At 44.6% G+C, this 15,464-nt stretch overlaps 3 protein-coding genes across 3 annotated transcripts; all 3 read left to right on the forward strand.

Moving 5' to 3' along the window:
* The first annotated feature begins 89 nt into the window (after positions 1-89).
* LOC124473199 (apolipoprotein D-like) lies at positions 90-2,172 on the forward strand. The gene is made up of 5 exons (XM_047028535.1): positions 90-132; positions 363-496; positions 996-1,117; positions 1,332-1,420; positions 1,786-2,172. The coding sequence occupies exons 2-5, from the start codon at positions 377-379 to the stop codon at positions 2,022-2,024; spliced, it is 570 nt and encodes a 189-aa protein (XP_046884491.1). The 5' UTR covers positions 90-132; positions 363-376; the 3' UTR covers positions 2,025-2,172.
* A 2,227-nt stretch (positions 2,173-4,399) lies between these two features.
* LOC124473197 (apolipoprotein D-like) lies at positions 4,400-5,761 on the forward strand. Its single transcript, XM_047028534.1, has 4 exons — positions 4,400-4,533; positions 4,716-4,837; positions 5,117-5,205; positions 5,367-5,761. The coding sequence occupies exons 1-4, from the start codon at positions 4,414-4,416 to the stop codon at positions 5,603-5,605; spliced, it is 570 nt and encodes a 189-aa protein (XP_046884490.1). The 5' UTR covers positions 4,400-4,413; the 3' UTR covers positions 5,606-5,761.
* Positions 5,762-12,133: 6,372 nt separating this feature from the next.
* samd7 (sterile alpha motif domain containing 7) lies at positions 12,134-15,447 on the forward strand. Its single transcript, XM_047027163.1, is given in 9 exon segments — positions 12,134-12,222; positions 12,224-12,251; positions 12,567-12,672; positions 12,868-12,992; positions 13,251-13,332; positions 13,535-14,190; positions 14,381-14,502; positions 14,604-14,714; positions 15,205-15,447. Coding segments are annotated over 9 exon segments (1,548 nt in total). The 5' UTR covers positions 12,134-12,147.
* Positions 15,448-15,464: the final 17 nt, after the last annotated feature.

Below are 15,464 nucleotides of genomic sequence, written 5' to 3' on the forward strand. Positions count from 1 at the left end.
TGAGAATAACTGTGATAGCAAATCTATATGCTTGCAAGGGGGTGGGACAGAATTTAGCACAATAAAAGGGTAGTTTGGTATCTATAAATACACAACAAAATACCTAATTCAAACCACAGAGATCTCCGAGGGGTATTTTTTCTCTCTCTCTCTCTCTCTCTCTCTCTCTCTCTCTCTCTCTCTCTCTCTCTCTCTCTCTCTCTCTCTCTCTCTCTCTCTCTCTCTCTCTCTCTCTCTCTCTCTCTCTCTTTCTCTCTCTCTCTCTCTCTGTCTCTCTCCCTCTCTCTCCCTCTGTCCGTATTTGTCTCTCTCTCTTTCTCTCTCAACCTCTGTTCACATTTTGTGTTATTGCTCTCCTCCAGGTTGAAGTAAGAAGATGCAGGCTCTACAAGTGCTCTCACTGACTCTGCTGTCCGTCTTGGCAGCCAGCGCTCAGACCTTTGTTTCTGGGAAATGCCCCAACCCTCCCGTCCAGGCTAACTTCGATGTTGCCAGGGTAACTACTTTTAAAAGTATCTATTCAAACAGCATCCACCATAGTTTAGTAGATGGCAACAACTAGGGGTAGGGAAAAAATTGAGTCACATTTGAATCGCGATTCAGTCTTCTAGCAATTTACATCGATTCACAAATGTAAAAAATCAGGTTTTTTTGGGGGGGGGGGGGGATTTTGCAATGTTCATTTTTCGTTTATTTTATAATTCTTTATTTTTTAATAAAAAATCACAAAAAATCGTGAATTGTTTTGTGACCCCAAGAATCGAATTGAATCGCGAGGTACCCACCGGATTCCCACCCGTAGTAACAACATCAGTAGATTTCCTATGGAGGCTAAATGAAACATTTCAGTCTTTTTGGTCCTGTAAGTTAGTCATCCAGGTTAGTAGCGTGAAAAAATAACATGGCTAGACAATTGTCTTTACCAGTCCACCCATGTGTCAAAATGGACATGTTTTATTTTATTTTATGTGATGCTATATTAATGTCTTCTGTAGTACCTGGGCAGGTGGTATGAGATCCAGAAGCTGCCTGCCGTCTTCCAGAAGGGGGAGTGCGGCCAGGCCACCTACAGCCTGAAGGGCCCTGGAGCGGTTACTGTTCTGAACGAGGAGCTGCTGTGAGTGGAACACACTGACCTTTAAAATTGACTTCTGTCAGCCAATACTAGGGATATTTTATTATATTATCTCCCTCTTTCTTTCTTTCTTTCCTTCTTTCTTTCTTTCACTCCCTCCCTCCCTCCCTCTCTCCCTCTCTCTCTCCCTCTCTCTCTCTTCCCTCAGTCAACGTTGACTAATCCCATTGCCTTGCTGTCTCTTCTTCTCCTTCAGGGTTGATGGGAGAGTCAATGGTGTCACTGGCACTGCCAAGGTCAAGGACCCAGCCGAACCCGCCAAGCTGGAGGTCAGCTTCTTCGAGAGTAAGAATCTTTCCTCAGACCTCCACAGTTGGAACCACAGAGTATGGCTTAGACGTTGATTTGAAGCAAAAAGAGGCGCTTCAGTGCAAAAATGCACTCTCAAATTAGAGTAAACAAATATCAGTGATTAGTTTACTTATGCTTACTGTAAAACTAGTCAATCTGGCTGCTAGTACAGTAAGAACATTTCACTTGAGAAGTTTCCTTAAAAGTATATGTGTTATCATTTCTTAAATTAAGTCATTAGAGAAGTCATTTATACTAGAAACAAGTTCAACTAGATTACAAATGTTGAAACAAGATTTTTATTGCATATACAGTTTTTGCAGTTCACCTCGTTTTGTCTCCCTCTCTGTGTAATGTAGACCAGCCTCCCGGTCCTTACTGGGTGCTGTCCACCGACTATGATAATTATACCCTAGTCTACGGCTGCACGGACTACTTCAACCTGTACCACGTGGAGTTCTCCTGGATCCTGAGCAGAGAGCGTACCCTCTCCGCCGACACCATGGAGGAGCTACGCAGCATCCTGAAGTCTCACAACGTCAGCGTGGACAAGCTCCAGGTCACGGACCAGAGCAACTGCAGCAGCATGCCCGAGTAACCGGGACTCCTGACCTCAGAGGGGGAAGAGGAGGATGGATGGATGGACTTCCAGACATGGCATGCACATAGGATGTGGTTGATGTTCATTGACTGTGTTTGTGCTGTATCTGTGCATCGATGCAATACAACTGCAATTGGAAAAGAGACTGATGTCTTGCTTACTTATTTGAGGTGTTTGATATATATAATACATATCCTTTCCTGAATGTTCACGCTCTTCAAATCTTAGAGATGTTACCTGTGTTTACTAGCGATCTGTAATAAGAACATTTTGGAGTCAGATGATACACGGTCAATGTATTATGAGGTTTGAAAAGTGGGCATTTCTCATACGAAAACCACCTCAAGCACATAAAATCAAGACATAATTTCACAAATAATTTTCAGCAATGCATTTAAAGGGTTCTGTATATAAACATAAAAACAACTGCAGATACATGATGAAAGGATCTAATCAGACCACAACTCATCCTATAAACTCAACTTCATGCTAGTATTTACTCATTGTCTGATGCACTTGGTATATTTGGATAGTTCCACCATACTTCAAGATACCTGTAATAAATTGACTCTCAAGCCACTGTGGAAAAAAAAGTTTCTAAAGGTTTTTCAAATATTTTCACAAAAAGTTTCAAAAGGTTGAAAGATATTTTCAATATACAGTTTCAAATAGATTTAAAAAATCTTTATTTTCCAAAAATAGGTTTGCATCATTGATGAGTACTTGATGAGGACTCTACTATACTCTACTGTAAGCTACTCTATTGTACTCTGCTCTGCTTCACTCTACTTTGTTTTGGGGTTCTCTGTTCTCCTTTGACTTGAAGTGGAAAAAAAAGTTTTGAAAAAAAGTTTCTAAAAGTTGAACAAATATTTTCGAAAAAAGTTTCTTGAGGTTTTACAAATGTTTTCCGCAAAATGTTTAAAGATGAGAAAACCCACATGCTTCTTTACACAACATAGGAACATTTCTTGGAAAAGTTTGAAAACCCCTGTCAGGTAACCTTGTTTACAAACATGCCAGCCATTCGAAAGGTTAACCAGATGCCTATTTAGTATATATAACATCTGTTTGAACAGGTGTGCCCTTCTCATGCATTCTCTATCTTGAGGGCACCTCTGAGATAGCCCTGCATGTTAAAATTGACCCCCATGATCAGGCTAAAACCACACTAACCTTGTAGTATGGGACCCATACATCTCCCACCAGCTGCCATTCCAGTTGCACATGCTGATTGGACCTATTATCAGTCAGATGGCTGAGCGGTGAGGGAGTCGGGCTAGTAATCAGAAGGTTGCCGGATCGATTCCCCGCTGTGCCAAATGACGTTGTGTCCTTGGGCAAGGCACTTCACCCTACTTGCCTCGGGGGGAATGTCCCTGTACTTACTGTAAGTCGTTCTGGATAAGAGCGTCTGCTAAATGTAAATGTATTATACTGCATTTGAAACAAAACAAAATAAGACAAAAGACAAATACTCGGTGTTGCTGAATATTAAAAAAACACAAGTTTGCACTGCATTTTTGTATTTTATTACTAACCCTCATTTTGTTAGTAAATAAGCCAAACTCAATATACCCATGCTTTACATCAATGGCCAAATGTGATTTAAACTATTGGAAAATCTTGAAATATGCATTATGCAACATATGTTTTGAAACAAAGTACGACTCCCACTCTCTGCGATAGCCTGATGTAAAGGTTAGGGGGCGGGACTGAGTTGTGCATAATCAAAAACAGGTAGTGTGTTTTTTCTTTAAAACAGCAATGAAATCAGAGTGATCTCATTACCTTGAAGTGCAGGTAAGAAGTTTCCTCTCTCTCTTTGTTTTTGTGTCTGTCTTTTTCTCTGTCTTTGTCCCTCTCTCTTTCTATCTGTTACGGTGTAGTACAGAGAGGACCCAAACGCAGTACAGATACAATTTAGGTGATTTATTGGCTGTATTCCTGAGTTCTGGTCTTGTTTGGTGAATGAGCGAAGAAAAACAGGTTTACACAAGGCAAGGGAATAAAGCAATGGTTGTGGGTCAAAAGCGCATACTACCACAGTAGCTGTGACAACGATCTGACGAGCAGTGGTTGGAAAGCCGGGTTGAAGTATGCAGGATGATGAGGTAATGGGCGGCAGGTGTGTAGGGTCTAGGCAGGATGATACAGGTGAACCAGCAGGGGGTGTAAAAGGGACAGGAACCAGGCCATGGGCGTAACACTATCAACACCTCCGAGGTGTATTTTTTCTCTCTCTCTCTCTCTCTCTCTCTCTCTCTCTCTCTCTCTCTCTCTCTCTCTCTCCCTCTTTCCCTCTCTGTCTTTGTCTCTCTCTCTTTCTCTCTCAACCTCTGTTCACATTTTGTGTCATTGCTCTCCTCCAGGTTGAAGTAAGAAGATGCAGGTTCTACAAGTGCTCTCACTGACTCTGCTGTCCGTCTTGGCAGCCAGCGCTCAGACCTTTGTTTCTGGGAAATGCCCCAACCCTCCCGTCCAGGCTAACTTCGATGTTGCCAGGGTAACTACTCTATGACTATCTAACTAAGCAGTATAAAGTACTATTGGTTTGATGGGATCTGTAGTTCTCAATTAACCACTTCTCCTCCTTTTAATGAAAACAAATCTCCATGTACAAATCAGACATTGTCTTTACCAGTCTCTACCCTGTAACATTGTCATGTTGTCTCTTAACCTCTGTAGTACCTGGGCAGGTGGTATGAGATCCAGAAGCTGCCTGCCGTCTTCCAGAAGGGGGAGTGCAGCCAGGCCACCTACAGCCTGAAGGGCCCTGGAGTGGTTACTGTTCTGAACGAGGAGCTGCTGTGAGTAGACTGACCTCAAAAGGGACTTCTGTCAGACACGGTTAGGCATTGATGGTGCTTCTATTTTTCCCTGGCTCTGTCTCTCTTTTTCCGTGTCATTCTCTCTCTCTCTCTCTCTCTCCCTCTCTCTTTCTCTCTCTCTCTCTCTCTCTCTCTCTCTCTCTCTCTCTCTCTCTCTCTCTCTCTCTCTCTCTGTCTCTCTCTCTCTGTCACTCTCTCTCTCTCTTTGTCTGTCTGTTTCTTTCTACTCTCTCGCTCTCTCTATTATCTTTCTGTCAGGGATGATGGAACCATCAATTCCATCTCTGGCTCTGCCATGGCCATGGACCCTGCAGAGCCTGCAAAGCTAGGAGTCAGCTTCTTCGAGGGTAGGGACATTACAATCAAAATACTTTTTCATTTCAAAATAATCTCAGACGATTTCCATAAATGTTCAGCAAGTTTTATTTCTGTATTCCTCTTTTCTTTTGGAGCCAAACTAACCCCCCCCCCCCTTCACGGTTTTTGATTACCCTCCCACCCCATACAGGCTCTCCTCCTGCTCCTTACTGGGTGCTGTCCACCGACTATGACAGCTACACCCTGGTCTATGGCTGCACTGACTTCCTGGGCCTGCTGCACGTGGACTTTGCCTGGATCCTGAGCAGAGAGAGGACCCTCTCCACTGACACCGTGGAGGAGCTACGCAGCATCCTGATGTCTCACGGCATCCCTGGTGACAAGCTCCTGGTCGGCGACCAGAGCATCTGCAGCAGCATGCCTCAGTGATAGAGACTCCTGACTTTAGTCTGGGCTAGAGAAGCCAAATGGATGGGTATGACATGTGGTGCATACCCAATGTGGTTGATCGGCTTGGTTGTGCTTGTGCTGTTTCTTGTGATGTCTGTGTACATCTGTGCAATACAACTTCAACTGGAACAGAGAGTGGTGTTCTGCTGTCTTATTTGAGGTGTTTTATGTTTTCCTGAATCTTCACATTTCACATAGTTCAAATATTAGAGGATGGCACTTGTGTAAACTGGCATTCTGTCATGAGGAAACGTTGGAGTCACATGATAGGCCCGTAAAACTAAACTTTAAAAGAGAAATGGATGTTGTTGATCTTCTTTGGGTTAGTGTGGGTACTCCTGGTGTCTCGCTACTTAGCCAATAACAAGGTGTGTTTGTTTCAAGGCACTTTGTAAACTCTGTATCACAAATACAGCTGCTCTGTTTCTCACAAGGACATGATAAAGTACAAGATAACATAAACAATGAAGTGTACTTCACACGGTTTGCACACTAGATGGCGCTATGAGTTCGATTGAAGTTTAGCTGTTTGACTGACCAGCTCCTACACCCTATACGGCCAACAGTGTGTGGACACCGCACAGCATATGGACGCCTGCTATTCAAACCTCTCATTTCAAAATCATGTGCATTAAAATGGAGTTGGTTCCTACTGTGTTTCTAAAACTGCCCTCCCTTTTTCTGGGAAGGCTTCTCCCAATGGACACACAGATAGGGGATTTGCTTCCATTCAGCCACTAGAGCATTAGGGAGGTTGGACTATGATGCAAGGTGGTCAGACCTGGCTTGTAGATGGAGCTGGAATTCATCCCAAATGTGTTTAATGGTGTTTTGGTCCGGGATTTGTGCAGGCATTCAATATTAACACAGAAAACACAACAAAACATTTATATATGGACCTCGTTTTGTGCCTGGGGCCATCATCAAGCCAAAAGACTTGTTGTCACAAAGTTTGACTTACAGAATAGTCTAGACATTCTATGACAGTCGATGGCATTTTGTTTGAGCAAAGGTTAGCTTTAGCATTAACATTTCCACCAGCAGAAATAAGAGATCCAGGCTAAAAGCATCCAGCCTTTTGAAGTCATAAACCTGATGTTACTTCTTTATTACTCTGCAACTACTTTGAATGCATTTTATATTAGTATTGTTTAGTACATTTGTGTTGTCCTTCACTTTCAAATTGAGATTCAGTTAATTAAAAGATACAGTCCAACACCGGTTTATCCAGGGCGTGACGTGCTCAAAGCCTGTTTATTGTATGCATTTGCAAACAGGATTAGGCTTTGACACAGTGTCCAGACAGTCATTCATCCAAGTGAAACCAATTGAAGGTGTAAGGCACAACAAAACAACATCTAGCTGCAGCTAGTCAGTCATTAGTAACTAGTTGTCGAATTGAGAAAAATAAAAACATCCAAAATTACCCATGGAATTTATAGGCAGAGCTGTTTTTAAGGTTAAACCTCTTCTGATCCCTTCGCCTCACTGTGACACCATAATACTGGGTGCAAACAAGCCGGTCAGAAATCCCCCGGTAAAAAGCTTACATCTAGGAGATTCTTAAATTAGCGGTTTAAATGTCCTAATACTCAGTTCACTTAACTGCTAAATCCTTTATTAGAGATTTCCTTTTTGGGTTCAAATCAGCACTGTCTTGACAATATGGCTGTCTAGTGCACCGTCCAGACAGGCAGACATACTGTCTAAGTTTGTTGTCATGGCGCCCAAGGAAGAAACAGAATGGTTGTTGTTCTCCATCTAACTAATCTTGAACAACATTCAATATTCAGATCCAATTCCATATAGTTGTGTAGGCCTGAAAAAAAAATCACTTATTTTCATTTATTCACCCCAAATCGAAATAACGCATATGTGTTTGTGTGCGTGGGTGTGTGTGCGTGCGCGCGTGTGTATTTAGTCAGGTCAGCAGAGGTGTGTGTGTGTGTGTGTGTGTGTGTGTGTGTGTGATGTGCGTAGCAGCAGTGTAATGACCCCTGAGCCTGCTTAGCCCCACAGGGGAGTAACATGCGCGCTGGAAGAGACCGAGGGAGACACACTGTAGCCTGTCTGCCCCTGCATAGAAACACCCTTAACCCACCCAACCCACACACCTAGATGCAGACTAAGACCCTTTATCCTTTAAGCACACAAAAAAAACATAACTGAAGCAACTGCAGGCCTTGCTGTAAACATGTGGTGAGCACAAACTGCCAGATTAGGAAGTCTGGGAGGATGATCCCGGCAACACGTTTAGGAGGATTTCTTGCAAATTAACCAGCTAGCATGTTTTGTCCAAGAAGTGAGTACTCAAACGAGACACCTGATGAAAACAAAACAACTATAGTCAGCCCCCCTTTACCACCCCCCCCCCCCCCACTCCCCCCACACCCCACCCCACACTCCCCATTGCCCCCCCCCCACTCCCACCTGCCCCCCCCCACTCCCCACTGCCCCCCCCCACTCCCAACTGCACCCCCCCACTCCACACCTGATCGCCCCACTCCTACCTGACCCCCCCCACTCAAACTGACCCCCCCACTCCCCACTGACCAGTCCCCACCCAACCCTCCCACTCCCCACTAACACCCCCATTCCCCAGCCAACCCCCCCCCCCACACTCCCCACTGACCCCCCCAGTCCCCACTGACCCCACCAGTCCCCACTGACCCCCCCACTCCCCACTAACACCCCCATTCCCCAGCCAACCCCCCCCCACACTCCCCACTGACCCCCCCAGTCCCCACCCAACCCCCCCACTCCCCACTAACACCCCCATTCCCCAGCCAACCCCCCCCCCACACTCCCCACTGACCCCCCCACTCCCCACTGACCCCCCGAGTCCCCACCCAACCCTCCCACTCCCCACTGACCCCCCCAGTCCCCATTGACCCCCCCAGTCCAAACCCCACCGCTCACCAGCCGACCCCACCACTCCCCATCCTGAGGCACCCCCCATTGCCTCTCTGTATGTGGCTATCCTCTGGTCGGAGTCTTCTTTTTGCCATCGGAAAAGGAAGCTGAGCATTTAGGTGTCTTAACCACGGCCTAAAGTGCTAACAAGGGATTAGTGAGGTAAATGTTGAAAGAGGGTTAGCCTCCATGCTTAGGCCACTACTCCTGCAGTAATTACACTTTAGTGCGGGGTCCAGCGAGCAGTTGGACAGGAGATCACAGTGATGTCAGGAAAGGGAGGGCTTAACTGAGGAGATAAAGGCAGCTAATAGAGATGAAATCAATCTGTATTTAAAGGTCTTTTTTGGTTAAGGCTGTTGGCACTGTGTGTTTGTACAGTTGGTGGTCGGAGGAAAGCCAATCAATACCAGAGAACTGTTCGACAGTTCGAGGAAAGTTCGACAGAGACTGGGAGAACCTAAGTGTCAGTGAGGTCAAGGTTTCCCCCTGGCTTTGAATAAGCATTTCATTCAGCTATTTTGTTTGCTCACTTGGGACCAAGTGCTTTGCTTTGGCCAGAAGTTGAAGGTGAGTCCAATAAACTTCAATCTACTCTTGTATGCATCATTTGATTGTGTTTAACTGGTTGGTTGGTTGGTTGGTTGGTTGGTTGGTTGGTAGGTTGGTAGGTTGGTTGGTTGGTTGGTTGGTTGGTAGGTTGGTAGGTTGGTAGGTTGGTAGGTTGGTTCATTCATACAAAATTCTGATGCAACTCGGGCATTGTGTTTTTGTTCCTTTAAATCACATTGAATGCATGTGATTTAGAATTTAGGAAAAGCACCTATCTGAATAATCAGTCATTGAACATGATGGTCATCATACATACAGGAATTAATGCTTGTCCTGTAATGGAAAATTATATATTTTTAAGATTAATTCACAATTTCCTTAGTGTTTGGACTAGTACAGTAGATCCTCCTTCAGGAAAACATGGCCTATATTTCCTATGTTTATTTCATGCTATTTCCATGACAACATAATAATTAAAACAAATGAGAAGAGAGTGTGTACTTTGACTTTAGTACTTTACAATACAAGTACAAGTATTGCATTTTCATGATGAAATATATCTTTGCCATGTAGATAATTTAGTCTACCCTAAAATAAATACATTTCAAATCTGGCATTGGGTGTTCACAATAACAATATTTAGCTTGTTAGATGTTATTTTAGATGTTATTATTGTAAGTGTTTCTGCAAATGGTCAACCTTAAAAACATTTTTTTATATATTTATATATACACGGAACAGCTTGCCTCCTGATAATATATTATTCAGTTTATTGGAACTTGAAAGTGGCTAAAACCGTTGTCTCAGAAAGACTAGCATTGGTGTGTTGTAAAGGGGAGGATTATACAGGCTAGACAATTACTCTGTATGTCTGTTATGACCTCAAGGCTTCATGTACTGTAAGTCGTCAGCAATTTTCCCTTAATTCATTCTTGTAATAAGATTAACCAGGCAGGCCGCAAATCCGTGTAGCCAATCCGTTATGTGGTGTCCGCCAATTTGGTGTTCATTTGTGGTGTGAGAACTTTCAGATGCTGAAACCAGATATTTCATTTGTTTTCATTTAGTTACGTTACCATCTGATTTTTTTTTTTACCAGAATGTGAAGCACAAGTGGAATGAGACTGAATTTAACCATTTAAAAAAAGTTAAAAGTGGACAAAGAAAGGCTAGTTTAACAATCCATCTTTGTGTAATATTACTTGTATCATGGTTTGAAGGCAACTATAAAAATAAGCAAATGACAACAACAGATAACTCCAAGCTAATTTTGTTTAATGAACTTTTAAACCTAACTATTCTTTTAAACCTTATCAAACCACAACAAGGCCACAATAATATACCGGTCAGCTATATCTAATGAAAAACACAGTGCAAAACATTAAGAATAGAGGTATTTTGATGATTGACAGATGTTTTTAGCTCCGATGGAAGGTCAGGCCAATGATAAGAAAAGCATTGCAGCCTGTGTCAAGTTTGTGGAAGCCACTCTTCCTGCTTGTATGATTTATTACTGAGGTTGACTTTGTCCATATTAACACACTCACAAAACGATATCCTTTACGTCTTGAACAGTGTCTCACAGATGAAAATATTTTGTTTAAATGTATTGTATAATTCAACGCTTGTTGTAGTATCAGCATGAGACACATCCATCTGCTTCCTGAATTTTCTACCATAGATCTTCTTACTGTGTCTGTTACCAACGTATTTGCTGACAGTGGTGTTGTGACATTGGTGACAGGCTGGGTGTTTGCGTGTGCCACATATTTTAACGTAATCCGATTGCGTCCCAGATTTATCCGCAAGGTGTTTTTAGGACATCTCTGGGGCTAATGGAGGCTAATAGGATTAGCACTTAGGGTGCATTGTCCATGATGCTTACAGGCAAGGTTTGCTGAGGGTAAAACTCTAAACGCCCGGATTACCTCCAACACATCCCTTTAAAGTGCTGTATAGCCAGGATTTAGCTAATAGGATCCTGAGGTAGCCCTGGGAGGTGGGATGGGGTGGGAAGGCCAGCAGGGCCCATACATACACGGGTCAGCAGATGTTACCGGCAGACTGCTGGACTAACAGGAGGATTACAGCCTTTGGATTAGATTGGTTTCTAATGGGAACCTTAGGGTGCTGTGGATAATGCAACAAGGCTAGTGCAAATCTTATGGCCATGTTTGGGATGGTGGTGGGGGGAGGGCAGGCATGGGCAGGAGGAAGGGGCTGACGCTCAAGTGCCATGTGCTAAAGTAGACACATTCCTACCCTGTTTAAATGTGAGGTCTGATTGACCCCAGATTATTAGTCTCAGATTATCCATCCAGGATTATTTTCCATATTGTAAAGGGATTTATCGAGTGTAAAGAGGAAGTATCTAGATCAATTAGATGTGTGTAACCCAGTGGAAAGTATAGCTGGGCTACATATGCATGTAATGATGTGCCAGTCAATGACTATGTCTGAAGAAATTGGCCGGGTTTCCCAGATTCGTTAAGAAGCTCTTAACGCTAAAATCATTTTTGCGTTAAGAGCTTCTTAACGAATCTGGGAAACCCGGCCATTAAGTGTGGAATGTGTGGTGCATTCCAGTCAGGTGGACTGCTCGTGTGTAGGATGTACTACTTCTAATTTATAAAACTATAAAACAAACTGTTTAATTGCAGGGTTATTAATGTCATGATATGTAATAAAATACCCACCTATTGCAACCCAGAAGCTTAAATGTAATGTGGGGGCTGCGGGGGAGGGTCGAAGAGAAGATAAAACTACATGGCTGAAACTAAGATCATGTCTCGTGTCTTCTCAATAAAACACAACAAAACAATTAATAGCGATTCTGAGCGCATGTCTTTGGTGTCATGGCCACGCTGCAGTTTAGATCAAGGGCGCCACCTGTTGGTCACATGTAAACACAACAAGCCTTTTAAATGTGGCTTCAGGGAGCATCCACAACTTCCACACGTTGTATTTAACGTGTGTTTCATTGAGACAATAGCTTTACCTCTTGGTTGTCCCTCCTTTACAGGAAGACAGGCTTTCTGGAAGAGACAGATTGTGTCATGACCCCGAGGGAGCAGCTGAGGAAAATGTCAGCGCTTGGGGAACAGGGGGCACTGGAGGAGAAGCACTGGTACCCGCCTGGTCAATGGGATGTCTGCTGGAGGTAACAGGATCCGTCATTCAAACCTCACTAATATGTCAACTTTTCACGACCAAATGTGTCTTTGAAATGTCTTTTTTGAAAATTACTTGTTCCGAACAACTAAACTAAGATTCACGGTTTGCTAAAAAACTGTAGGTGTTGATAAACTATTTTGTTTCTGTAAGCTCCTATCTACGGTAGAACAACACAAAAGGAGTGCTGTAAAAGTACCTTACATCCAACATTCTAGAATATTCTTGTTCACGTTCATCCTTGAACGTCCATGGTGTTTGTGGGCCGGCAGTGATGGTGGCTGTGTGTTCCGTTATCCTGCAGAGCTGAGACAGAGACAAGAGATGATGATGAGGAACCAGATGGCCATGGCACCTCAGATTCTGACCCAGGGGCAGCAGAGGCAGTTCGAACCTCGCTTCATGGAGAGGTGCGTTCTAACCAACTGTCACAAAAAGCACAATGTCACTGGATCCATCAGCACAATGTCATTGGATCCATCAGCACAATGTCACTGGATCCATCAGCACAATGTCACCTAGGGAGAGCAAGACTGCAATGACTTTTTCATTCGCAACGCATTGATTCGGCTTGACTGTTTTTCCATTTCTTTCTCTCTTCTCAGAGAACTGGGCCCCCCCTCTGAGATGGTATCTTCCGATGCCAGGCAGATGCACATGGGGGCACACCTCGGCCCCCCCCTACAGCCACACGCCAACATCATGCCAGGGAGGGGCTTTCCTGGAGCGGGTAAATCAGATACTCATGTATCTGTTGTGGGGGGGGGGAGACATTCACTATTTGCTACATAACAATCCAGACTTGACTTGTGAGGTTGTTGATTATGGTCTCTACTCGCACATTGATAACATGCTATGATGTCTACGTTCGGAGTAAAACATATGTAATTAAACTGCTGGGAGTTAAATGGCTTTATTGACGATATCTTTTTGCTGTTTTTCTCTTCGTGTCCCCTGCTCGTCCTTCTCTGTCTGTGTGAACGCCCAGCAGGATACGGCTTCCTGCCCGCAGAGCCCATGGAAACAGTCGCTCGACGTCAGGAACTTATTCACAAGCAGAACATTGCCAGGTACGGTCACGATGGCGTCTCACAAAACACAGTTTATCACTCAATACAAAGCCCCTGAAGCTATCCAGCATCCTTTCCAAAGAATCACTTCACAACGTTTGAACACATTTGTCACACTTGTACACACAGAGATTCTTAATGGTCTTACCGTCATGTGAAAAACAAATAATCTAACAATCTTATTGTTCTCATTCTTCTTTAGAATGGAGATGAATGCCATCCTGCACCAGAAGGAGATGGAGAACGCCCACCAGAAGGGCCTGATGGGGCTGGAGACCCAGCTGTACCAGTCTAACCCCATGGCGTTCAGAGGACGTCAGCGCCTCCCCGACGGCCACGACGTCTTCGTCCACCGAACCACCCTGGAGGACCTGCAGACCAACAGCCTTCTTATGTCCTCCAGCCCCTACCCACCAATCAGCTCTCTGCAGAGGGAGAGGGGCCGAAGGGTAGGAAGGAGGGCGGCCAATCAGAAGAGCACAGAGAATCACATGACCGGGCCGAAGAGCCAATCAGAGGACAAGAGTATGGAGCAGAGTCCTGGGGCTGCTTCTGGGGAGGAGAAGGAGGCGGAGGGGAAAGGGGACAATGGAGTGGAGGCAGCAAGCAGCAAGACTCAAACCAAAATGGACACCGAGCACTCGACAGGAAGCAGAAAGAACTACAAGGAGGCGGAGCATGCCCTGCGGAAGAGTCAGGAGGGCTGCTCCGACTTGCCCAACTGCAACAGTGGTGCCAGTGAGAAAGACTTGCCCAGTCAATGCTCAGCTTTCCAGGAGAAGTTCATGTGTGCTGCTGGACCCTTGGCTGGGATGCCTTACATGTTCCCAGTCCCAGGCAACGGGTTACTTCCAACAGGTGCATTTAAAATCTTTCAAAGCCCTTTCAGGCACTAAATTCATAATGTATATGAATGGGTGAATGAATGTGTTAAGTTGTTTCATTCATTCATGAATGAACAATACTAACATCACAGTTCACAAGCAGCTACATTCCATTAGAACATGTGTGTTAATTATTATTATTTATTTTTTATTTTTTTGATCAGTACCACCCAATCTCTTTCTCAACGGAGATGATGTTTCCTCACTGGAAGACATCAGGAAGTGGACGATGGAGGATGTTTACACCTTCATCCATAACATACCCAGTTGCTCCGAATATGCTCAGGTCAGTGGCCTACTTGCTTCTACGCCTGCCGAGAAGGGTGAAGTGCCGGATAATCCAACACTCCAGCTAATCTGTTAATCTGGGATAATTATTCTCCACAGACATTCAAGGACCACATGATAGATGGAGAGACTCTGCCACTCCTGACAGAGGAACACCTGCTGGATACGCTGGGTCTGAAGCTGGGACCTGCCCTCAAGATACGATCACAGGTATGATTTACATTTACATTTAGTCATTTAGCAGACAGTCTTATCCAGAGCGACTTACAGTAAGTACAGGGATGTTCCCCGGGGGAAAGAAGGGCGAAGTGCCTTGCCCAAGGACACAACGTCATTTTGCGCGGCCGGGAATCAATCCGGCAACCTGCTGATTACTAGCCCGATTCCCTAACCGCTCAGCCACCTGACTCCCATGATACACACACACACATACTCACACTCACACAGCAGTCACTCACACACACACACCCACTCACACATTCACTCACACTCACACACACACACACACACACACACACACACTCACTCACTCACTCACTCACTCACTCACACACATACTCACAGTTGCAAGTGACAGTTGCCTTTCAGTGACCCATCAACACCCATGTGCATTATTTCACTTTATTCTGCTATGTGAGAGCAGAGATGTCCATATTAGCCATTTGTAATGCATGCCCCCTTGCACTCTTTTCCCCACAAGGTGTCTCGCCGACTGGGAAACATGTTTTACATGATGAACCTGCCGCTCTCTGCCGCCGCCCTGCAGGCAACCACCGAGAAGACAGGAGATAGGTCCTCAGAGATCAGCTCTCCTGCCAACTGCAACAGTGTCGAGATGATGGGAAGTCCTTGCACGAGGGACACAGAGGTCCTGAAACCTACAGAGCAACTCCCTGAATCAGAGAACCTGTCTCCCCCTTCTGCCAACAGTGAGACTGTCTAAGCAACATGGAGGATACA

This window comes from Hypomesus transpacificus, chromosome 10 (assembly GCF_021917145.1).
Source record: "Hypomesus transpacificus isolate Combined female chromosome 10, fHypTra1, whole genome shotgun sequence".
Taxonomy (NCBI): Eukaryota; Metazoa; Chordata; class Actinopteri; order Osmeriformes; family Osmeridae; genus Hypomesus; species Hypomesus transpacificus.